General features: G+C 37.7%; 1 protein-coding gene across 2 annotated transcripts in view; it reads left to right on the top strand.

The window, feature by feature from the left end:
* Positions 1 to 26,222, top strand: part of PRKCE (protein kinase C epsilon) — a 284,944-nt gene that overhangs the window by 250,007 nt on the left and 8,715 nt on the right. For both annotated transcript variants that reach the window (XM_066178482.1, XM_066178483.1), the window contains exons 12-14: positions 6,567 to 6,705; positions 9,005 to 9,193; positions 13,299 to 13,445. In XM_066178482.1, the coding sequence (XP_066034579.1) occupies positions 6,567 to 6,705; positions 9,005 to 9,193; positions 13,299 to 13,445 (475 nt within the window). The remainder of the gene's footprint in view (positions 1 to 6,566; positions 6,706 to 9,004; positions 9,194 to 13,298; positions 13,446 to 26,222) is intronic.

The raw sequence follows: 26,222 nt of genomic DNA, 5'->3' as shown, positions 1-26,222 counted from the left end.
AACTGTTTTCTTTGGTGAAAATGAGTTGTAGTATCTCTGGCTTTATTTGAAACCAAGTCTGTGATAGTAATTCTTCTGCCATTAGCAACTATACACCCTGATACACATCAGAATAAGGTGGATTCACTTTTTTCCGAACTTGACACTGGAAAGTACCAGTTTTCAAGTCTACACAGTAGATTTTTCTGTATATTACTGAGTCTGACTCTACTACAGTGTTTGTGTTAATATATTATCTTTATTCTTTGATGTTATTAAGTAATGTAACAGTGACAAAAACTGTGTGTCATAAATTTAGTAGTTACCTAATGGATCAACATAAAAACAAAGCAGAGAAATTCCAAGACTTTCAGTTAATCACAGGCAAAACTGAGATACCCTACAACAACAAAAGCAGCAGAACCGTCTTTTTCTCTGTTAGTCTCACTCAAGAATCCCCCTACTTCCTGTCTGCTAACACCATCTGCTGTACTGACATGAATTCACTTACAAGTGTGAACAGTCCAGTGTGTCCCCTATTTTTTACTCCATAGATAAGGGAGGCCACTGGCAGAACTTTATTCCCAACAAAACTGCAATTATTGCCTGCTTGTGCCCAGTAACCTGAGAAAGTATAGGCTCCTTCTTTCCCGAAGAGGTTTTCAAATGGGAAAAAAGTGTATTATTATTAGTTTGTGTTTTCTTAGTAGGTATGATTTGAATTTTCCCATTTATCTCTGATCTGTTGCAGAGGGGAAAAACAGCCTTGCTGATGGATTGTGACTAACATCAGAACTTTTAAATTGTTGATTTTCCTTTATGTTTTCTGACTAGTTCCATTTATAATTTCATCTTGCTTAGAATTGTAACCTAATTCATTAGTTATCAGTATTTTGAGGACACCAAAGAGGAAATTTGTGCTGGGTACATAAGAGACCTGATGTTGTAGGTGAGCATCTTTGTCTCAAAAGCAACTTGGATATCACTGAGTAACTAAGAAAGTAATTCTAGGAATGTAGAAGTCTTACCTTAATTAAACAGATAAAAAAAATCATCTAGTTGAAATTTCTAATTGCTCTGATGATCATATTGTCTTCAGTTACGAATTTCAGTAACACTAGTAACTAGAGAATGATTCTGATGGTTTTCCATGTTGTTGTAGGAAGTTTCCTTTTTACCTTCTGTGATTTCTTGTGTGAACAGTTTGTCTATTTAAAGCCTGCAGAGAGGATGTGATTTTTTCATTCAGGGGAACAATGGCAATGATTTCAAATACACTATTGAAAGGGCTTATTGCAGTTAAAAGTCATCAAAAAAATGGTTGTTCAGTAGTTCCATAATTTAGGCTTTTGTTGCTTTCAAATCTTTCTGACTGTTGGTGTTCTGTAGATGTTTAGTGAGGTACAATCCTTCATTTAACTTTTGCCTTATAAATATTCCTACTTCCAATGTTATTATTTGTACCTAATAATTATTATGCTTCATTCCGTGAAATGTTGCTTAATCAACAGTCAGAGTAGCAATGGTAAAGTGGTCACTGTAAAGTGGTTGCTTGCCAGCTTGTGATCATATTTCTCAGCTGCTTGATCTTGTTCTTCAAATATGTATTTATTTAGTCACTGCTGTTTACTGTGTTGAAAGGCTACTGTTAGTAATGTTTGGCAGACTTTCTGATTTTACTGGTCCAAACCCATCTTGATTGTATAACTGCCTTTCTTTCAACAAGAAAACTGTGTGTTAACTAAACAGCACTTGTGACACACAGCACCACTCACACAAGATGCTTGTCTCTCTGGCTACTGGTGGGATTCAGACTTGAAGAACCCAGTCCTGTGAAATACTCATCCACTGAGCTTTTGGAGGAAGCCAGGGCACTCAGTGTCTCATGGCACTTGCATGTGGAGGAAGGAATGAACATTACAGAAGTTTTCACACAGGTTACCTGTAGTCAGCCTGCTCTTCTGTTCCAGCTTGCACAAACCTAAATCATAATCCTGATTCTTTCTTGAGTCACTGCCAATCATTCCAGCTTCTGAGGTGATTGTGATGCTGGCAGGTATGCAGAAGTAGAGACTGAGGCTTAAATTTGTTTAAAGCTTTCTCAGAACAAAACCTAGCCCCCCTCAAAAAAAAAAAAAAAAAAAAAAAAAAAAAAAAAAAAAAAAAGAGGAAAGGAAAAAAACCCAACCAACATTTCATGCAATGACTGCTCAAGTCAACTGAAGTGACTTTACAAAGTATCTTGGCAAAAAAACAAAGGGGAGAAACAGCTTAATGTAGCATTGCTGCATTCAAGAAATCTGAGCATTCCCCTGGCTTAACTGGTTAGGTTGTTTGCAGTTGCATGTAATTAATTACTCAGGTTGTAGGAACTCATTTTGTCAAACACAGATGACTTTCTTACGTGCTACAAAGAGAATGCAAAATGAGAAAAAGAAGAATTTAATAGACCTTTGTCACTGAGCTATCTGACACTATTATTTGGTATGTTCTGTTTCAGAGGTAGACAACTGGCACTAAATCCAGGAAACAAATAAAAGACAGAATGGATCAGAATGGAACAGTCTGTACAGACAATTACTTTGCATTTCAGATATGGCTGTGTACTTTACTTTTGGAGGAGTAGGAGAGCTCTCTGTTTCTTGGAAGAGTTCTGGGGAAATACAGGTCTAAAAGTTAAAGTTTTAATTTTTTCAGTGTTGCTGCTTCTCTGAAAAGACAAGCTTCCATGACAACTCTTTTTCTTACTTTTTAATTTTTTTCCTTTTCTCTGTATGTTTTGGTTGTTGGGTTGTTTGTTTTGGTTTGGGTTTTTTTTTTTTTTCCTGTGAGGTGTTAAATAGCACACTATGTATTCCTACTCTCATATTTATTTAGGTAACTATAATTTCTTTTCCCAAAGTTGCAGAATTAGAGGGATTTTGTCAGAGTTTTAGGTCTGGAGAGGTTTTTTCTGGCTTATTTTTTTTAATCCAGCAACTCTAAATTGACAGAATGATTTTCAGTGCAAGCACTTTTATGAACTATGATAATCCTGTGGGCTAGCTATGAATTTGGCACTTAGGCAGACTTGCAGCTTACCTTTTAACCTCCCATATGTACTTTGATGGGAGTCATACTGCTGTTGTTTTAGCCTCTTCCAAATTTCTTTTGAAACCCTGGTGCACTTTGTGATAACTCAAATCTACTGGTATTACATTTCATTATTGCGTGAGTAATTAAGCTGATGTCCTCAGTGCCTTCAACAGAGGTTTGAAGAGGCTTGTAGGCTTCACTGCACTGTTTTGCCTTCATAAAGGGGTCCCAGATGTTTTTCTTCTGTCAATTAAGATTATAGTTTGGTAAACAGTAAAAAAGTTAAATTGACTTGTGCTTTTACAGATAGGCTTAAAATTTCATTGTCACTCTTTACAGGTAGTCAGAATTTAATAATTAGACTCTCCCTAGTTTTCTCTTGGCTCAGTTCCTTTATTCTGTTTTTCCACTGTCAAGTTAAATTGTTATTGCTAATTCCTTATACAAATCCTTAAGGAAATAAAGAGAGTGGTGAGTGTCTTGTCCTTATCTTTTATGTGGTGCCTTACTGTTAGTGTTTTATTGCTGTTGAGGTTTCTCTTAACTTAGGAGTTTCCTGGATTATTGACTATATCTCCATTCAAGTCCATGGCTACCATATGGATGGCATTAAACGAAAGTTAAATGATTTTAGGTTCTAACAACTCCAGTGTGTCACCTTCCTGCATAGGGAGGTCCTGCAATCAGAATTAAGAAATAATTTATGAGTCTTCTCATAAACTTAATACTTTAAACACTTGATAAAGGTATATCCATTTTTCTAAGCAACCTCTCAAATTTCTTCAGTTTCTATTATAATTATATGTATTATGACCTTCTTTCTAACAGTCTGTTATGGTGGTGGCTGTAAGTGGTTCCAAGATTACATCAAATATAATTATACTTTGATTTCTTTATCTGAACATCTTGACTTCTTGAAATATAGCTTCTATTCTTCCTTACTTAAGGAACATCCAAGATAGCACTGCACTTGAAAGGTTAAAAGCTACAGCTGCAATCTTCTTTCCTTCTTCAATCTGCAAGAGCCTTACCCTGATGATCATATTTTATTTGATGTTGCTATAGTCCTGTTTGAATGCAGGGTTTTTTATTGCAGCACTTATAATTCACTGAAGGAGCAGTTTTGGGAAGGCACATGATTTTTGAAACAGGGAGCTTTGCTTTGTTTCTTCAACTTCTTGTGGTGGGGACACAGAGTGGTTGATATCTGCTTGCCCTGGCATTATGTTGGACAATTCTTGCAAATCACTTTCCAGTGGTAGGAAAAGGTGGTTACTTGAGGATTTAAATGCTTATAACGTAGGGGATTATGGGCAGCCGGCTGGATCTTGGATTGTTTAGGAACTGCTGAAATTAATCACCTTAAAGAATGATAAAATATGTAGCCTGCTCCAAGGGGCCATGCATGGGTGACCACGGAGGACCTGCACAAGCAGTGTAGCTGATCCGGAGATAGCGAAGTGTGATGTAGGGGATATTGCTTGCGATAAACATTTCTGCAGCCAGAGTCTACTTCAGCCACATAAACCATATCTGACAGAGCTAGTTTGTGTAGGAGACAGTGGTTTTATTGTTGCTGAGGTAAATACGACTTCGTTGTGCCGTGTCAGACTTCTTTTACACGAACAAACCATTTTGTAACTTGTACTTAGCACAGTCTAACTCTACATACACATTATGTCCTCCAGTGCTTCCCAGTATCTGATTTGTAGATGTATCATTTCAGATGTGCAATGGTTATGCCAACCTTAAGTAGCAAGTCCGCTGTGTCCCAGAAATAGCTGATTTTTATGTTGGCCTGTGTATCTGCTTAAGGAATATATGACCCAGCACATTAAAAAATGTTTAACAAGTTTCATAAGAAAAAAAAACCTAAAGTCCACCTACTGAAATTTGTGTGAGAGGAAGAGAAAAGTATTTCTGGGGAAATCCCAGCATACTGTAGCCTTGGACATGTCTACAAAAACTCTTAAAATACTGCAGACTTGGAAGGGCTGTTTAATCAATTTATGTGCATAAATGTTTTGAGCCTGTGGTTCTGAAGGCTGGGATCTGATAGGGAGATACTTCTCTGGAAGAAATTCTCTGAGTAAGGCGAAGACATCTCATCCCTTACTCTGATCAAATTTGTTGACATAAAGGATTTTTGCAAAAAAGTCCTCATGCTTTCATAGGTTTTTGGGGTGAAATTCATTTACAGAGACTGGCATGGGATTTTATTCCTCTTCTCTGATTTAGGACTTGCCTACACACACACAATTTTTTTTTTTTCATCAATTCAACCTAAGGAAATTTGTCTAATTATTCTAGGAAAATGAATTCTGATCAGAAAGTGTTGATAAAGTCACCTAAAGACATGTTCTGCTTTTGATTCTCACCTCTCTGTGCATTCATACATACAATACAATATAGATATATTTATGTGTATTTATGTCTAAATACATTATGTATCTTTAGTATACATCAGAGATACCTAAAAGTCTAAACAGAAATATAAAAATGAAATGTTGTTTTTATGCACATGCAATTTAAGTGGGATTTTTTTGCCTTTGTTTTATGTTTGTGTTATTATTTCTACATGATGAGGAGGTTTTAATTGGTGTGGGGAGGGCGTGCAAGTTAGCATTCTTTTATGCACTGACTGAGAGATCCTTTTGTAATCATGTCTAAGACAAGTGGCGGGTAAGTTAAATGGTACCTAGCACCTATTGTGTTGGAAAATGTAATAACCATCAATGGTATATTTAGAAAATATGCAGAGGGCAAGACAGGAAAGGTGGATATCCTTTTCTCAACCTTTTTTTGACCTGACTCAATTTAATAGGCGGACAATTGTGTGGTTTTGACACAAAGACATTTGTACAACAAGTGATCAGAAAAAGCTGCTAAGATATGTTGTTTAACAATGAATGCAAAGTGTTCCTGTGAAATTATTTTTGAGCAGGCTTAAGCTGCAGAAAACAGTGCTCCCAATGATGGGAATGTTGTTTTTCATCCCTGTCATTGCAATCTGAACTTTAAATTGCTACTATACATTAAGAATCAAATTGAAAGCAATCCAAGTTTGAAAACACCTATTCACTGGACTCATATGCTAGAGTATGCATAAATTGGTACTCCTTGCTTAGCACTAATGCAAAAAATAGAGAATGCCTTCATTGACCTATTTCACATTGTCTGAATGATACATCTGTAAGAAACAAGAAATTGAGATCTTTCCCAAACTTTTTTTCTGCTGCCTTGAATACATAAAAACTGTGCTTTCATGTAGCTAAAGAGAGTAAAATCTTAGTCATATAGAATGCTTGTAATTGCCTGCTTCTTTACTTTATTGCCTTTAACTAGGTCTATTTAGTGACTGCTACCAACTTTTCGTGCACACGTGTGAAGGACAGTTTCTCAGTGGTGTTTGGGAAACCATTTATTTGTCAGATTCTGTAGTTTATTATGAAATTCAAGAGCACATGATCAAAATTTGAGTGTTGATTTAATTTGAGGCCTTTGTATTTCAGGGACCTGAAACTGGACAACATTCTTCTGGATGCAGAAGGCCACTGTAAACTTGCTGACTTTGGGATGTGCAAAGAAGGGATTCTGAATGGAGTGACCACCACAACGTTTTGTGGCACACCTGACTATATAGCTCCAGAGGTATTTTTTTGCATTGTACTGAGAGTACAGATATTCATCGGGCTGTTACATGTGTAATTTTAGCTACTCTTTATATGCGGATGAAAACATTTAAGATGAAGACTAGACTCTGCTGCAGTTGTGCATAGGCAGTCTTGCAGCAAATGGTTACTCTACTGCTCACAAGCACTATTCCTTGATGATAGGAGTGTTTTTGCTAGTATTTGTTTTGTGAAATTATTCTTCTGAATTTGCTCATTTCTGACTCAGCATCATTGTGATGATTTTTAGCAGCCCTTAAGGTGCTAGATGCAAACTAGTATTACAGTCTTAGTAATCTTTAGTAGTTATAAAAATGGGTTGGTTTTCTTTAGTGAGGTTTTAAAAAACATATTCATACAGAAGAAGCCATGTGTTGGTGCCATCTTGTCTACAGCCTTTGTGGAAATATAATTTTTTCCTTTCTTTAAAATGTCTGTGAGTGAAAGATACTATGCTTGTGCTACTTCATAGACTTGCACAGAAAGAGGGAAGCTAGATATAGATGTTGTATATTAGTTGGCAACATTTTAAAGTGTTCATTGGATAAAAGAAATAGCTGAGAGCAATGTGGTTTTTGCATATCCTAGATTTTAATATTATGAGGTGCATTTCAAAGTGCCTAAAATGAACCAATATTTAACAGATATTCTGCTAGGCAGACTTTGTCTGCTCAGTTGAATTAGTAATCTCTGCACCTTTCCACTTGGAAGATTCAGTGTGCAGGTTTAATGGAAAAGTGGTGTTGGTTTGTCTTTCATCAAATATAAATTTGCATTGGGGAAAAATGTTATTTATTATTCATTAGAGACAATAAATCGCAAATCCATACTGTTAGTGTTCATGGCTGTCCAACTTTGGGAGCACAACTGATAAGGTGTGAATCATCTTGAAACTATCGTGATATATAATTATATTATTAATAATATTGGAAAAGTATTCCAGCATTAAAAGAAAATAATTGCTAGTGTGGTAGTTATGGCTTTGTGTGATTTTTTTTCTGATTCAGTATACTAATTGAGTCCTTTGACAAATTCTTTTAAAATTATTACTGAAAATAAAGCAATAATAAGAACCCAGGAACTTTTACCAAGGCTTCCAATTTGTCATCTGAGTTGCAGAAGTTTAGCTTCTGCTTCTTCTTCTCTTGCACCATGGTGATATGTTTTAATTTCCTTTTCTTTAGCAGTATGTAATTTCCAAAGAGTGCCCAGAACACTTGAAAAGTATACATCTAATTTTCTGTATTTGGTGGCTGTAAAATACAATTTTATTTCAGTGAAGAACCTGGTTGGGATCCCCACCTGTGTATCCAAATGTTAAACTCATTTCAGTTTTGATGTTAAGACTGAACTTGGTCTTGAATCCCAGCAACAGCACTAAGCCCAAGCAGTTCACCACAGGATTTGTCACTGGACTGTTACATGTTGTGTTAGGAGTTGGTAGACTTGTTGCCATTCAAAGTAATTTTAGGGCAGCCAGCTTCACCTTAAGCAGGCACCCACTCCCCTTTCCCTGGTTCTCTGTCATGCTCAACCAATGCAGCCAAACTGCAAGCTTCTTTCCAGTGAAAAGGAGACAATAATTAAACTTGTTCCTGGTACAACAGTAGTTCTGTAACACCAAGTGCTACTATAAAACTCCATCGTGCTAACCCATCACTTGCCGCTAAAGGTATTTGCTACAAGGTTGAACTTGTGTCACATGAGAAGTTGTAGCCAGTTTTTCCTGAAAGCAAGTGCAATTAAAGTGAATTCTACAGCCATGTATTGTACAGTGGTTTAATGCTATAAAGGGAACTTGAACAAAAATGCTTTTGGCTTCCTTCAGCCCTACCTAAAGGACAAGAATAAATCTCTCAGATGATCTCTGTGCAGCATTAGAAGCTGGTTCAGTTTGTTTTGTTCAAGATAGAGACAAGGAAATGTTTCACATTTTCCACCAGTCTGTTTTGTATATGTGATCTTTTTTCCCCTATAGTGTGACCTGCTTTAAACAGCTTGGAAGGATATGCAGCTCTTTTGCTCACAAGCATAGTCGTTTACTCAGGGGACTGATAAACTCCGTCAGTACTTCTGAGAGCAACATCTCCTTGACACTTAGCTGTGTTAGTGCAAATTGCATGGGGAAGAAACCCTGCCTGCTGTTACTGAAATCAGTGTGTGATTCTGTCCTGCTTAGGCACTGAGGCATGCAAGGGTTATCATGTTGAAACAGCAAATGTGCAGCTGAGACAGTTGTCTCACTTGTCTCTTCAATCCAATCTCTTTTTCTATGCCAGATCCTCCAGGAGCTAGAATATGGTCCATCCGTGGACTGGTGGGCTCTGGGTGTTCTCATGTACGAAATGATGGCTGGACAACCCCCCTTTGAAGCTGACAATGAAGATGATCTCTTTGAATCCATCCTTCATGATGATGTACTGTATCCAGTCTGGCTCAGTAAAGAAGCTGTCAGCATTTTAAAAGCAGTGAGTCTTCCATTACTTGCTTTCTTCCTCTTCATAGGCTTTTGGGGTGTTGGTGTTTTGGGGTTTTTTTTCCTTGATTAAAATTGAATTTGCTGAAGGTTGTTGAGAGCAGTCACCACTGGGAGTTCAAGCACAGTTCAGAGTGCCACTGTTAGGATAATGGGGCCTGGGATAAATTACACCGCTTGTGGGAAAGGAACAGAATGTTTGTATTCCACGCAGTTGAACACTGTATAAATCTGTGTACTGCAGATTCATGTTTCAGGGAAAACCCAACCAGCTAGAACTGAGCTATCACTTTGACACTTTATATGCCACATACTCCCATCACTAGAGTGGGAGAAGCACTATGTAATTAAAGAAAAAACGTTTTTTATTTAACCCGCTTACAAAATATCCTGTCCCTTTTCCTTTCTTCCCGTCATCAAGATGGGTTGAAAGCCCTTTATTTACAGCTGCATGTTCTCTTTTATAGTTCACATGAAAAGCAGTCTTACTTAGTGTGATTGTTTCTGTTCTCGTTGGGATTTTTCAGTATGAGTGGGACCTGACAGCAACTTCTGTCACCAAATCCACAACTGGCATAAATACTTTTCTTCTGTGCTCCTATCATCCTAAAATTTAAAGCAAAACAATACAGAAGCAGTATGCCAATCCCCATAGTTTTAAAACCCAAGGAGAATTTTTTGCTTTAAAAATAGCTTGGTTTTATTGATTCCAGTTTTCCACCATCTTTGAAACTGGAAAATTTCTGCCTTTCCGCATATTTTTCTTTCAGCATCTGGAATAAGGGAGACCTTCCATTAAGAAGGCAGCTGATAGTGTAAAATCCTGCAGAGGTCTTCACACAGGGTTATTTTGAAATTATTTTTAAAACATTAAAAAAATGTGATTTTAACACCAGTGGACAGCACATTCTGCAGAAATTCTCATCTTGACCTTTTAATGAAAATGTCTTCAGGCTCCTTCTAGCTGAGCAAGAGAGATGCTCTAGCAATGATTCAAAGCAGAAGTCAAAGTTAACCTCTCGGAAGTGTTTGCTGAAGTACCTCTTTTGCTACATTCACTGTAGTGAGAACATGGAGGATTTTTTACTGCTGGTAGTAATTTGCTAATACTTATTCTCCTTTCTCCCCCAAATAGCTTTCTGACTACTTTTTGTTAGCTCACATGGCACTTTCATGCATCCATTGCTTTTTCCAGACCCCTTAATTATTTTACTTCAGCAATTAAAATATATAGACTTGAACTGCGGAGTTCAGACTTATATCCAGGGCTCAGGGGTTTTTTTGTCACATTGTAAAGGAAGGGTTGTTGTCAGTTTTCATACCTACATCTGATTTTCATTGTAGTCCAGGGGATTTTCTTTTAAAGCTGATTTTTCTTCAGAATTGTCTGAGACTGTTTTCCTGGGTCTATATTTTGATAGTAGGAGTGGTGATTTGTATCTTGCTGTAGTCATAGCCTTTTAGGCATAAATTGATACAATTTAATGGAGCTGTGGCAATTTACCCCATAAATAAAACACATTCTTATGATTAGCAACCTGCTGCCTATGTATCTATGGTGTGAAACCTCCTTGAAACTTGTGTCCTTCATCTGATACTTGTCCATATGAAGAACAGGAAAAACAGAGGAAAGAAAGAGGCGTCTATGTATTTTACTGCTGAATGGTAGCAAGGGATTAACTTTGGAACACTTCGTTTCCTCACATTGTACTTTGAGACATGAGTTTTATCCTTTAGAAACTGTGTATTTTTACACTCCTTCAAAAAGCATGTGAGGAAAGTTTAATAAGAAGACATTCTCTTGTATTAAGTAACAGTGCTGTCTTATTTTCTGAAGACACAGTTTTCCTGTTATTTCCAATAAAACACTGAAGATGATACTAAAAATCAGTATTGCAAGGCAGCATGTTGATTATCCCATGAAAATCCACACATCTTATTAATCCTGTTTCTGTGAATTGACGGGAATTGCTATTTAAATTCTTTCCTGTGTAGTAAGGAAAACAATTCTTCATTGAAATTGGCTCTCTGCTTCTTCCCAAGCAATGGAGAGATGATGTCTCTGCAGTGTGTGTTGCCTGTGTACCAGGGTGAGTCTCTGGCTACAGAAGCAGAGCTCTGTTTTTGAGTTGTGTGATTTATATCAAGAAGAAAAATTTGGGGAGCCCAAGGATCCTTGATTCAGGCCCTAAGCAACATTTTGTCCTGTTATCACTTAAGTCAGTAGGAATGCTGATCCTAAAAGGATTCTTCTTTCTGGAAAGGAGGTTCCTGCCTTAGTATGGGAAAATTAAAAGGCTTATGGCTATGGCTGTCAGCTCCATTTGCGGCCGTCTCTTCAGCAGAGTGCAGTCAACAGCTGTATCTGTCCTCAGAGTTGCATCAGTGTTGATGCTGGTGATTAACAGGGAATAAATGTCAGCTTTTGCTTCAGAAATAGAGGGCGATTAAATTAATGGAATTAAATGTCTGATTTAGAATATTGATATTTTTTCATCATATGTGCATATGATTTTTTTTAAGTATTCATTCTTAAAACACATTCTCTTTAATCATCCATTTCAAAGTTTCATGGAGTTTGTAAAGTATAGCACTAAACTGGACTGTTTAGTCACGTTTTCATGCCCTGGGCTTCTTTAAAAATTACATGTCCAGATGCTTTCCCTGTCTCCAGTTTAAAACAAAGATAAAACATGGCAGATACTAGGTTCATATTCTACTTCTTTGATACCTGGATTATATGGTACAAAAAGTATATCCTTTAGTTTCCATGTTCTGTCTCTGCAATACATGTGGCTGCTGGTTCCTGGCCTGCTCACTCCAGTCCTGGAGATGAAATAAAGCAGAGGAATTGTAGGAATGCATTTTGTGGTTTTTCAAGAGTCCTCACCAAAGCGCAGTAATCCTTTCAAAACCTTTATTTCTCCTGCTCATAGAAAATACTGCCAGTAGTTTAGATATGACTTGTCCACTTGCAGAAGAACTTGCAGAGTAGTTGAACTCAAGACCAAAGAGAAGGATCATCTTTAGAATGGCATGTGTGTCAGAAACCACAGACAGAATTGCCTTGCTGATCTGTGTCATACCTTTAAAATGACAGCAAGGGTATTCTTCTGTGGATGGTTGATCTAGATATCTAAAATCATTTTAAGGGCTTAAGTAGCTACTTACCTAATAACTGGTGTACTAAAGCAAGGGCTTGCATTACAGTGCTTTATTTTTTTCTAAGGTTTTTTTCTTCTGCAGAAATATCGTATAATGTGATACATAGGTTGAAAAGGCACTTGTACACTTTCTTCTAAATTTAAAAATGTGTTATAATGGCTGAATATGAAGTTATAGCAAAGTTCTTAGGTAATTCTGTAATGTGTTTGTGTGTATAAGAACAGCATTTGTTGCTATTAAATTGCAAGGATTCTGTGTCCACACAAATTAGGAAACAAGTAGAGCAATTTCTAATAAAAGAAGGAAAAAAATAACAGAGAAAAATCAGGTAAAGTATTATGGGCTGCCATCAGTTGATATCAACATCTTACACCACTTGCACAGCTTTTTCCTGACAGGAATAGTAATAGTTTAAACGTGAGAAGTTTATAAATTACCACACCAGAGGAGACCAATTAGTTCCAGTTCCAACCGACGTTAATCGTGTACTAAAAATGAAAGAGAATGTGCAAGTTATGTTATGGGGGACATGACATCCCATTCTCAAGGGAAGCTTTCTGCAGGTACTGATCACTCTGTCTCTGGAGGGATTAAGATAGTCTTTCTTTCCTTCAGAATTTTTGGCTAAAGCTGTAGCTGGATACGCTGAAACAGAATCTATTCCTTCAGCACTCCCAGTCAGATGTAATTAAGAGGTCTCAACAATAAACTGAAAGAGTTTTCTGCAGTAAATTTCCCGTTTGGAGTCTCTGAATCTTATAGTTTGGTTGAAACCTCTGAAATTTGGACGGCAGAAGAAATAACCTTCTGAAAGGAGACCATCTCCAAAAACTTAGCTTTAAGAATTACCGTGTGTAATTGAGCAGCGAAAGACTTCTAGGTATTGCCATTCATGTTTTAACTTTTCCCTCCTCTCCCTCCCCACCCTATAGTTCATGACAAAAAATCCCAACAAGCGACTTGGCTGTGTGGCGTCACAGAATGGGGAAGATGCAATTAAGCAGCATCCATTTTTCAAGGAAATTGACTGGGTTCTTCTAGAACAAAGGAAAATCAAGCCTCCCTTCAAACCTCGGATTGTAAGTAACAGTTTGTATAACGTTCAGAGAAAACTTGGCTTGGCAATTCTACTTGTTAGTTTTTCTGAGAAATGACGTTACCTGATGCAGTATTTGGGGGCTGAGATAAAAACATAAAAATGGCACTGAGAAGATTTCTTTGTCATTGTTTCTATAAAGGTAAGTGTCAGGAATGTATTTAATGCACAGGAAAATGTTCATGTTCATCCACATAAACCATGAGAGAGTTCAAGGCACTGTTTTAATTATTTTCTGTGTTCTTAAAGATACCATAGTAAGAAAAGATGATTTCAGTTGATATATACTGTCTATACTTTCTGTGTGAACTCTTTACAGTTCTGCATTGCTGCTGGCCACTGGATTTTGTAGTAAAACACAGATGAGAATTTGTAATTAATAATATTTTAAGTAAAGAAACTTGAAAAAACAGCCTCTTGGGGGAAAAAATATACATTATGATTAGATAAATTTATGTACTTCCATTTTCCTGAATAATAACCAAGTATTTCTATTTTAAAGTAAAAAAAAAAAAACCAAAACTCTAAATAGCAGCCCCACCTGCAGAAAATACAAAAGCCAAGCAAAAATACTTTACTTACTCTAGTTTTCCTCTGAATGAAAATACTTACAATTAACCAAATATCACAGAATGTGTGAAGTTACTTTTGTGCTTAAATGGTGAAAGAGGCTAATTTTGTGATAAATCTTGAGATAGATTTGCACCTTTTGATTTCTCACGTTCCTAATTACAGTGTTTGATTTGCCTGTAACTATGGTCAAGGTACTCGTGTGTTTCTTTCTTTCGATAGTTTGCAAAGGTATTAAAAATCCCAAAAAGCAAAACAAATGAGCAAAATAAAAACTACAGGCTTCAACTCTGAATCCTGAACTAAATTCAGAGGTGAAGAAGTCCCCTCTGTTTTTGAAGAATTGCAGTATCTTACATGTAATGCCTTTACTTTGAGCTCAGTGAGATGCATTTCCCCTAGTTCCTTGTGTGGATGATGAAAGTGGGGCTGACCATCCAGAACAGGAGCCTGAGGCAGCTCCTCTGACTCCACTCGTGGGGAAATCTCTCACTCTCTCTGTAGCTCTGCAGAAAAAGCCCAAGAGGATTGACAGCTGGGAGGGAAAGCCCTTATGAACTCCTTTCTAGGAGTAACAGTAAGATATAATGTCACATGAGGGAAGTTTTCTTAATGTGTTTGTTGGAGAATGGAAACCTTATAATGCCGGATGTCCAGGCGGAGGGAGGCCTGAGCCAGCCCCACATCTGGAATCGGTGCAGCCAGTCCCTTACCCTGCCCAGCTCCACTTTGGAGGTGTGACCTGGTTGCAGCTGGTGCCTGAGCTGATGTACATGTCTCTGCACTGCTGCAAGAAGTGTAAACCCCAAATTAACTCCTTTAGTATCTATCTGAAGCCTATTTAGTACTGTGGCTGTTTTCCAGTCAGGTTTCACAGCTCTCAGATAGCTGCACTTGGATGTAGTCAATGTTCAGCTGAGTTGCATTTGTGTAGGTCTTTTCTTGTTTTCACATTTTGGCCTTTCATCTCACCATAATTTTTGTTGCTTTGCTCAGTATTCATCAGAGTTTTGTTTTTAAATCAAGATGAACTATTGCAGAATCATATTCGCTTTATGCCTGCATCTAATTTCTAGTTTCCTTTCATCTAGTCTGTTTATTGGCTGTTTTCCTTTCAAGATCAAGATGCACAGTCCCTTTGACAATAGGTATTTTTATGGGGCCTTTATCTTTTTTTGCAAGTACTCCCACTGTGGCAGTCCTTAAAAGTCAGGAGGCATTTCTTATATCAGGTATTTTTATTCGTTGCTGATATAAATGCCTTCTGCATTCTCAGTGGGGTTTCTTTCTCTTTCTGGTAATTATTTCACTGCTGTTATATTGTAAAGCCAATCCTATTTCATTAATTCCTGTGTTTTATTCCTTTTCCTCTTTTCTGATTTCTTCAGTAGTATTATAGTTGAATCGTTCAGTTTCAGTAGGGATTGCAGTTTATTTCAGAGTAGTCTGAAATTCATATAATTTTAGGATAGCTCTTTTCTCCTTAATAATCGTTAGGGTGATTTTATACATCTTTATTTACACTTCTGGTCATTTTTCTTCAGGTTACTTCTCTAATGCTGGATTTTCATACTACTTCTTTCTATATTGTATCTACCAACTTTCTTTATTCTACCAGATTGGATTCCTGCAGTCTAGAAATTCTGTATGCTTGGATTTTTATTGAATTCTTCTTTTTTTTTTTTAATAGTGGTAAATTCAGATAATACATACTCTATGTTACAGGCGTCCCTTATTACTTTCATGTTCTCAGTCTGCTCTCTCTAAGGTATCTTCCCCAGTGATTGGGTCTTATCAGCTTTTCTGATAACTTTGAGCATACCTTACACATTTATGATTCATGTTTATGATCCATCAGCTATTTTGTGCCAAGTGTATAAATTTTACAGTTGTTTGGATGTTATTGTTGTATAGCAATCTTTGAGCAAGATCATACTTGAAATTTTTATTTGTCCTCTTAAAACTGAATGATGTATTACTTGGAAAGTAAAATGTGAAATAGATATAGGCTGGAAAGAAAGATCACATGAATGAAATGTAATTATTAATTATTCAACTTCAGAAATAGCAAAGAAATTTAAGGCAGTAAATTTCAAGTGCTATAAAGCTAATTTTATATGCTTGCCAAGATAGACCTGATTGCACTCACTTTGAAAACTTGTGAGAAGAGGGAAAAAGGTGAACACTAATGAAATAAGATCTACTTTAAAATCTACATAGAGAGTTCTTCTCTAAATTCAGTGGTGGGTGTAGCATTGAAATTCATTGATTCAGATTAACAAGCATAACTATTCCATAGCTATGGAATAACTATGGAAGAAAATTAACTAATGCCTTTGTTTGGAGTGTTTTATGTTTTTTAACATCTTTTAATGTTAATAAAGGTCTGTTGGTTATTTTAAAGTGACTTGTAATGCAGAGAGAGGATTAAAAAAAATTATTTAAATCTTGTGTCGAGGAAGGCCCAGTTCTGTGAAAAGAGTTATGAAAAGAGAGGCCATATTATAAGTCAAAAATAGACATTCTTGCATGTGATATGTGAGTGTACATATGTGTTGGGAAAGAAGTGTACAATGCATATATAGTCATCTGTGCATTTAAATTGAGTTTTGCATGCACATTCAAAATTCTGCTCATGCAAGAATGCACATATTTACACAGGTAGTCTTCTATTTTCTGACAAACCAATGAGATGACTAAGGGGGGAATATTTATGGTTATATCATAAACACTTTCAAAATAAAAAAAAAATACATAAGATATGTTAAAATGGGCTCCAAGCAATGTGAAATGATGGCACTAAACCAATTAAGTGATTAGGGAAAATGGTCAGACACTGAGGTCCCATCAGACAATGGAATAATCTGCCAAGGGAGGTCATGGAGATCCTAGTGTGGAAAAAACCTTGCTTCTGTTCTGCCTCATTCTCCCCAAAACACAAGAGTTCCTTGGTTAGCACAGCTGGCTTGCTTTTCTGTTACCTACCATCCTTTCTCTGCCGAAATAAATTTTCTGAGGAGCTATATTACATGGCACTGTCAGGCCTGTGCTTCTCCACAATTCAGGTATGTCAATTCAGCTCTGGCAGCCTTAAGTTTGAATTTTTCAGCTGGGCTTAGAAAAGAAACTGCATGGCTATTTATTAGCCAGACTTTTGCAGGATTTTGTTTTGGTTTTTTTTCTAAATCTCATTCACAAAGTGGATGGATATAATAATGTTCCTTATTATACCAGAAATATACCATTAATGTCTTTCTAGTTTGTACATATTTGGTTTTTCTAATGATGCTCTGGAAGCTGAAATTTCTTCCTGTGTCCAGCATTAGAGTGAAAATTGCCAAAAGGATTTTGAAAAACTCTGGTTTTTTGACGGCTTGCAAGAGTGCCCTGAACATTGAACTCATACAAATAACTGAGGTTTAGATTGCTAAACAGTGACAGAAGTGCCACTCTAGGCTGTCCTAGGTAGAGACAATGGAAGCAGATTTGGTGGCTCTGAAACCTGCTGTGAAGGGTCTTTGTTTCTGCAGTTAATGACTTGGAATAGAGAATATGGAGGGATTAGAATGCACTGGGGCTCAGTCCTGTGATGTATGTTACCTGCCAACTCTTCCTCTCATAAATCTAGGATTGTGAGACTTTTCAGTGGTAAAATTAATTTTACATATATATATATATATATATATATGTACACTATGGTCTACTATACTGAGAGTTTGTTCCATGTATAGCCATTCTAAATGTTAAGCTAGTGTAGGAAAAAAGGTCATAGCTCTGGAGCATGTACTTTAGAAATCAAGGAAACTTTTGAGCAGCTAGGCAGAAGATACTGGTTACATCTAAGCTCCAGTGACCTTGCATTGTCTTTTGAAGATCATTTTTACTGTTCTTAAAACCTAATTTTTAGAGCTTCACAGCCTGTCTTGAAAATTTCTGAATAATAATATTCTCCCCTGAATGCAGTCATGAATATGTAATTGCATATGCAATAAGTACCATTTTAGTGCAGAGAGGTATCTTTTCTCCAGAGCAACTGTTGTGAGACAGAAAACCCTTTGAGGCATTTTATTGCTCCGTTGAGCTTTTTCTTTGCATGTATTCTTCCTAGAATTTGATTCCATTTAGGGAATGAGATTTTCATGATTCGTAGCCATAAGGCCAAGCTATGGTTTGCAATATAGTTTATTGCCCAAGAACCACAAAGACCTTGGCAACATTCAGTGATTCTCTGCTCTCCATCTTTCTTTGTTTCCATGGCTATATTCCTGGCTCGGTTGAGTTGGTTATTTCCATTTTCAAACTGCATTTGCCCTCTTACAAATTAAAACAATGGTGCAGTAGATCAGTTTCTTACCTGAGTTGTTGATGTGGTGGTAAGTGCAGTAGACCCTGCTGAGTGGCATGATGGGATAATTCTGTCTATCCATACCAAATAACAAAGTACGCATTAAAAACAGTCATTGAAACAGATTGCTGCTTCAGCTTTAAGGTGTATTGATGAATTTTATATTGTTATAGTTCCCTGCAAGAAGTTCTTTGTGCCATTAGTGGAAGCACATCTGGCCAACTGTAGGCTTTCCAGAGTAAGCCTGTGGCCTGCTGACATGTCAGCAACATCAGCCAGCGAAGCCCAGAAACAAGTGCACAAGTGGCAAAACGATGCGCAATATCTCAGTCCCTCTTGCCAGGGTTGGAGGAAAATCACTGCTCAAAATTTGTTACTCATTTGGCTGAAGTCAGTGGTAGCCTCATATGAGCATCAATTTAATAGAATCATATAGTGTGGTTTGGAAAGGACCTTTAAAGGTCATCTAGTCCAACCCTTCTGCAGTGAGCCTAATCAATCATAGCAGGTTCCTCAGAGCCGTGTCCAGGCTGTATTTGAATGTTTCCAGGAATGGAACATCTCTCACCAATCTGAGAAACCTGTTCAGGTTTTGCTGTTCTCATTGTAAGCAATTTCTTTCTTATGTCTAGTTTAAATCTCTTTCAGTTTAAAACCATTACCCCCATCCTAGGGCAACAGATCATACTACAAAGTTTGTCCCCTTCTTTCTTTTAAGCCCCTTTTGAGTATTCAAATTCCACAATAGAAGGTTTCCCTGGAGCCTTCCCTTCTCTCCTCCAGGCTTAATAGCCCCAACTCTCTTTGCCCTTCCTCATAGGAGATCCACCCTCTGAGGGCCTTCTTTTTGATTTTTGTAGAATTAGGCCAGCAGAGTAAAATCACTCTCATATTTCTTGGTCACGGTGGCTCTGTGTGATGCAAGGAGCTGTGAGACAGAGGAAGCTGTAAGGCACTGTGCAGCAAGGACAGTCTCACTGCAGGCACACTCCTGTCCTTCCAGACTGAATTTTCACTGTCCACCCTAGCAAATGTGCATGCAAACAGACAGACTTCCCACTTTCATCTACCCTGTTGTCCATGTCAGAGTTGGGAAAATTTGAGACACTGTGTAAGATGTCCTCAGCATGAAAAAGCTGAAGAACTCTCAGCCAGAGGGTAATAAAAAGCCTGGTAAAACAGATGTTTGCGAAATGTATTTCTTTCTAGCAATTAAGCCAAAGTTTCATCACTAATGGCTTTATCAGTGCCTGTGGCAATCCATTCATAGTGTGGCTTAATGAAGTTTAAAAAATAATCATATTACAATGATTCACTGTCAACATGCAGCTTTCACTGAACAATGCGTTATTTTAATTTTCTCAATGCATTCATAATTTTTTGGTTTTCCATTCTAAAAGATCACTTTCCTCAAGAGCATTAGAGATAAAATGAATGGGATAGTCTGTTGCAGAATTGTATCTTGCACTATAGAGCAACAGCTGCTGCTGGCCTATTCATCTAATATGACTTCCTTCATTTTGAGCCTCTTCAGTTTCTATTGTTACACCACTGAGAATATTTTCTGAATAATTGTATGTTCCTCCTTCAGTTCTGACTTCTTAGGGTAGAGAGTTGGTAGCAGCTAAAACCAGAGACCCAAGAATTCCAAGATATATAAGTTCCTCCACCACATTTTCTAGAAACTCACGATGTGGTTCAGGCTGCATCACCTAATCTTTTCTTACTTCAATTTCCCCTCTGTGGTAATCACAGGCAAAGTTAAGGGCCAGTGAAAAAATACAACTGAGAAATGTCAAAAAACAATGTGCTAAAGATCAGCCTGCTTTTAAATTGACTGAATGCTTAGGACTTCCCTTGGAAGAGTGTTCTTATGCTATACCAGACCTCAGTGTTAGCAGATTTCCTCTCAGCCTCAAATTACACCTTTCTCGGCTCCAGTAACTCTAAGATAATGATAAACCATTATCGAAGTCCCTCCCCCCTTAGTTATCACTCTCTGAGCCATATTGTCTGTATGCAGTTTCCTTTGTGAACCTGAACTCCCTTGTTAAGTCTTGACTTAAGGATGCCAGCAATGTGTCCTCTTTCAGTTTTGCACTGCAGCACAGGTTTGAAATAAAGTTGTTCCCAAACATGAAATTCTAGTCGTAGCCAATGATTGTGGGTTACAACTGGAGTCACTGAGCACCCTGAATTTTCTTTTCTCCCTCCCCATAATGAGTGACAAACTGGCAAAATTTTGGCAATCCTTTGCCTGTGACTGAATGAGAAGCTGGATGCCCACAGTGTTTGGAAGCTGTGTAATAAGTAGCAAATACAAATCAGCACCTCTGGAGAGTGCAGCTGGGCTGTTTGCGCAGGCAAACAGGCAGAGGCCACACCTGCCCCGTGGGTAGGTGCTGCACTGAATGGCTCCCAAAAAAAAGTCTTCAATTAGAGAGGTGTGTGTTCAAATTGCTGCAGCAACCATCTGCTTACTGTGAAATATGGCTGGAATCCTTAAAGAGGGACCACATTTCTGGAGAAAACTTTCCAGTATGTTATCCTGAAACATAAGTTCTATAATTGCAGATTCTTTTTCATACATGAGTGATAACAGTCAAAGATTTTTTTTACTTTTTAATGAGGGTTTTTTAACCTGGTGTTGGGAAGTCATGATACTGTTTTGGTGGGGGATCTTTGGCACGCCTCTACTTTTTTGTGACAATAGATTGTATCGTCATCCATGCAGAATTATGACTTTACGCTGTGGGGAAGAAATCCTGTTAAATGCAGTATCATTCAATAGCACCAGAAGGAACATAGGAAATTACAGGCCAAGTAAATTTCTTTTTGTATAAATGTTCTCTCTTTTCAAGTTTGCTTCAATGTGAATGTCCCTCTTTAAGGTAAGGCCTTCAAAATGGGGAAAATGTCAAGGTAGGTCCACTTTTAGGCCTAATAACCTTGAGGTGTCCCTTCAGTTTCATAATATATTTCCATTCAGTCATCAGTGCATGGCAATGAGCATTTAGCAGATGGGCACGCAAGGGGCTATACTGCATGCCTTTGCATGAAGTGTTACTGCTTAGACAAAACACTGGGGAGTGATCTTGAGACCTCAGACCCTCATGTACCATTATTACACGTTGCACATGATGTATTTCCAACTTGCTGCAGACATTTCAGGCATAGGAAGACAGTAGGCTTTCTTCTGAGAGTGACAGCGTGTTGATTAATGTTGATAAACCAAAGAAAAGTTTAGAAATGGTGTAGACTGTCAAAATGGTTAACATGCATCCTTTAAAAAAACTAAAGAAAAATGGATGTGGACTTTTGAGACAGACGTTTTACCACTGACAGTCATAGTGGTGGAACTCCTACACTTTCTTGCATGCTTCCCCTCTCACAGGGTAACATGAATCAGAATATTGAATTTTGGATGGTTCCTAGAAGTTACACTTTTCAGCTGCTGGATTTGAGTGTTAACCAGGTGGCTGATGATGCAGAAGCGTTGGTTGTTTTCAGGCAATGAAGTTCAAGATCTCAGCTGAACTTGCTGTAGGCAGCTGTAAGCAAGAAATAGTGCCATAGTTATGCCTGCAGCATAGCTCAGACCAATCAGTCCAGTGGCTGGGCAGGACAGAGAAGTCTGGAACACTCCTGCCTCTTCCCTCAACAAAGTAAAGGACCTTGATTTTTTTCAAAGCTTCTACTAGCTTGGCAGTTTGTGCAACCTCTACGTTTGCCCAAGATGTAAGTATATAGCTTTTGAGTAGCCTGTGTGCAGCTTAGAGAAATCAGAAGTAAGTGAGCTGTTATTTTTAAGGGATTTCAGTGTTGGGGGTTTTTTTGAATGTACAAGGTTTTGTTTTCCCAGAATTTCTCATTCAGTTAGTCTGATTTTGGGTTTTTTTAAAATTATCTTCAGCATCAGTGCCTCCAGCAGCTGTTTTTCGATGTGATTACCATAACACTAGAATTACAGTAGTTTTAAAGCAATTTCCCAACACTCCAGGTTCCCAAATATTTATAAGTTAAACAACTTTTATTATGTTTCTTTTGATTCTGTACTGGGGATCCATCAGTATTTGTTTAGTTTTTTTAAGTCTTGGTTTTATAGCACTAAAATATTTTCATACAGAATAATTCAGTCCATGTAACCATCTGTTAAGCGTACATTGTTAAGTGGTGCCCATTGGCATAGAGTGATAAGCAACCAGAGTGTACCTGCTTTCCTTTTGGGCTTCCCCAGAAAAACACAAATTCTGTTTCACTTTCTGACTGCTTTAATCTCCAGTGCAATTTTCGTAAGGTTATTTAAAGCATTAAGTGAAGTAATCTTATTATGTTCACTTGTATTCTTACATACATTCTGAAGATTTCACACAGAAATATTTTATTTTTATATTGATATAATAATATATAATATTCTTGGGTTGGGTCTCGTTCCAATGTCAGTAAAAGCCAGTGAAAAAACACCAGGGGATTAAGCAGTAGCATCTGGCTCTTTATCAGAAGGTGGAATTTATCAAAAAATATCAAGACTCATTGAAGGCTGGCCTTTTCTGACTAGCCCCATCCCAGCTGGAGTCCAGTAAACACTGAGTATGAAAAGAGCTTTGGCTTTGGGTTTATTTCTCATGCAGAACTTTCTGTACTAGCAGTACTCTATGCTAATGCAAGCATTAGGTCTCACTAGGGTGTTCACCCAAAATGAGCAGCAAAAATTTGTCAGTGTGTGTGTTCACAGCTCAGTGTACTAGTGCAAAAGTTTATTCCTTTGACATATGCACTACTGAAGAAGCTGATGTGTAGCTACTTATCTGCAGTAGCAGGATAGGGAAGACACCTTTAAATGGTAAGGAATCCTAACACTTCGTTAGCTGCTGGTTTCCTCTTGTTATGCTGCTGTGCTGGTATAAGAGATTTTTTTACTGTGGAGGCACAGACCTTGTACTGGTCCTCTCAACAGCATACTCCAGAAGTCAAATGCTTAAATCCCGTGGCATGAGAGGAACACTCAGTCTAAACATTTACAAAAAAACTTAAGCACAGATCTTGTTCCTTGCATGCCATCTTCACGTTTGTGAAGGACTTACAGAACAACAGTTCTCTTGGCTTAAGTCTGCAATATAGAAAAGAAGGATTTGAAGCTCATGACTGCCCAGGACTCTTTGGCAGACTGTGCTTATATGTGACAAGAATGAGAAGAGAGATTGAGTTTATGCCATCATGTCTGCATTAACAGTCAAATTCCCAGCAAGATGGGGTTCTCACTGTGCAAAAAGCCATGTAAGTGAAAGACAGTCAGGAGATTGTAGACAATGATAGAGATATCACAGCCCACCTATAGGAGAACAAAAATAGGAAGAAAACTAGATGAATAATTACTCAAGCTCAAACAAAATCGGTAGCAAAACCAAGAATTGAAGTCATGTCACTACAAACTCTGCTACGTAATATTGTGCTCTTTGAATAAAACTGTGTTCCAAAAAGAGCAGTTACAGGGTCTGGAAGAAGGGTGGAAAGAAGATGTATTGAGATGCAGAAGTAGTCAGCATTCGTGCATACTCCTGCAATGCCTTTTATTTAGCCTATGATTTGTATGTGCATTAGTTAAAAAAAAAAAAAAAAAAAAGGCAGCCTCCTCAGCTGCTTTCTAAAGTCACATACATCTTTATTTTACTCTGTCTTTGCAAAGGCTTAAAAAGAGTCATTGCACTTAAAAATATAATCTCTAACAATTCAGTAGTCTTAGCAATCAACCATCATTCTGTAGCTTTCTCCATTTGTCTTAGGTAAGACCTGCTATACCATTTTGCTGTATGAAAGCCTGTCATATGCATCATCCATGTCAAACCAATTAACTAGAGCATCAAAGAGCATGAGTTTCCAGAAATGTAGGCAGTCTTGCCAAAGACTGTGGAGCATTGCTACTCTATGGCTTGTGATGCAAACTATTTTAGTGTGTAACTGAGTCTTAGAATTTTGTTTTCACTATATGTGTTGCTACTACCTTTCAAGCTGTGATGTTTCTTTGCATCTAGCATCAGAATGCACATGTCAAGGCTCCTTGGTAGAGGAGGGCTCAGACTCACAAGATACTGCATATTTTCATGTCATCATCAGGAAGGTTTCCATAATGTGGTACTTTCCTGTAAATAAATGTGTAGGTGACTGTAGGCAGAATAAAACATTAGAAAATCAGTCAGTCAGGATTTCTTCAGGACACACAGAGTGTCCTGAAATATTTCATTACATCATTCATCGATTTACTAACATCACAGTCTCCTTAATTTATTCCTTGTCTTTCTGATTCCTTAAAAAATGGAAAGTAAAGTAAATCTATTGATCTTTTACAGAATATATCTGGTCAAATGCCTCAGTGCCCAGTTAATCTATGTTTGGGTAACTTTTTCAGTGATTTTGTGGATGTCTCCTGGAAGCCTCTGAAATTCTAGAAATATGTGCCCTAGACTTACCAACCTGCCTCACTATTCCCTCCTCTTTGCAAGTCAGCTCCATTGTCTGGATAGTCCTTTGTGCCAAAGTGCTAGGAAGACCAAAATTCTTCTGCACATGTGTTTGAGGACTCACCAGCAGGTGGTTCAGCACATTGTCACAGATGCACCAGCTCTGATTCCTGTCACTCTGCCATAATAGTGGTAGAAATGCAGTTTCAGGAGAACACAACTGGAAAATGGGCTAATCTTGGATGTGTGCCAAGATGTACGAGGGGAGGTGATATGGCTGATCATGACCTTAGAGCAGCTGAAGATATCAATGGAAGCTTGCCAGTGTGTGAATTAGAGAGACACACATATAAAATCTGCACTGCAGAGTAGATCATAAGGTTTACAGGAGGATTCACGTTGTGCAGGTGAAGGGTATTTTCATATGATAGTTCCATTACTTTCTCATCCTGTGTTTCTTCCCCTTCCCGAGAAGAAATATAAAATTGTTTCTCATGAGGTTATATCTCTCGAAGAAGCCTACCTTAAGGGGAAGATGTAGTGCAGGAATTCAGAAGTTGGCACTCTTTCCCTGCAATTCTTTCACTGCAATTCTTTCACTGCAAAAATTGCCTGTATTCTAACATTGCATAGCTAATGTGCAGTAGGTCTGTGTCTCAGTTGAGTCCTAATGGAAGCAAGCCCTGAGAAGATGAACAAGATGGATTTTGATAGCAAAGGACTAACCACAGATGGAAAGCTGGTGCTGAGCTCCCCTAAAACTCCTGTGAAATCTATCTCTATCCATGTTCGGTACAGAGATAACTGTTGTGGTGTAACAATCAGACTATGAACAAAGGTTTGCTATATATACAGTGTTTTGCTGTATGTAACTTTAGTGCTGTGTACTCATGGTGATGAGTATACCCAAGGAGGGCCACAGAGGACAACAGATTCACAGTGACTGCTGGGAGAGGTTCATTGCCCAGTCTGTGAACACAGGGTGGTTGTCAGGAAACCTGCAGAGCTTTAGGGTTTTTTGCCTTGCTGTTTGTTTTGTGGTGGTGGTTTTGGGAGGCTCTGGTTTTGAGGAAGTCTGTGTAAAAGTGAAATATAAAGGCTGGAATTCTGGCCGTGGAGTCATTAAATGTTTATGCCCCTAGTTGTTTAGGTTATTCCTCCTTCCTAGTTGACCCATTTCAAATTCCTAAGAAAGGGAATGCCATTTTTATATAAACATGGTTTTAGTTTAGTGTATCACAAATGATCCCTTTTAAAATCCATCATTTTGTGAATTTGGTTGGTGTTTATTAAGTATCTGTGAACTTCCATAGCAGATTAAAATATAGACTGCATAGGTTGACATGCTTTTCAAATACTGTTTCATTATCTATTAACATCTTTATTG

The sequence above is a fragment of the Chamaea fasciata genome, unplaced genomic scaffold (assembly GCF_029207755.1).
Source record: "Chamaea fasciata isolate MVZ Bird 193981 ecotype frontalis unplaced genomic scaffold, bChaFas1.0.hap1 SCAF_3, whole genome shotgun sequence".
In the NCBI taxonomy this organism is placed as follows: domain Eukaryota; kingdom Metazoa; phylum Chordata; class Aves; order Passeriformes; family Sylviidae; genus Chamaea; species Chamaea fasciata.
The sequence above is the reverse complement of the archived record's forward strand: the minus strand, read 5'-3'. Positions and strand labels throughout refer to the sequence as shown.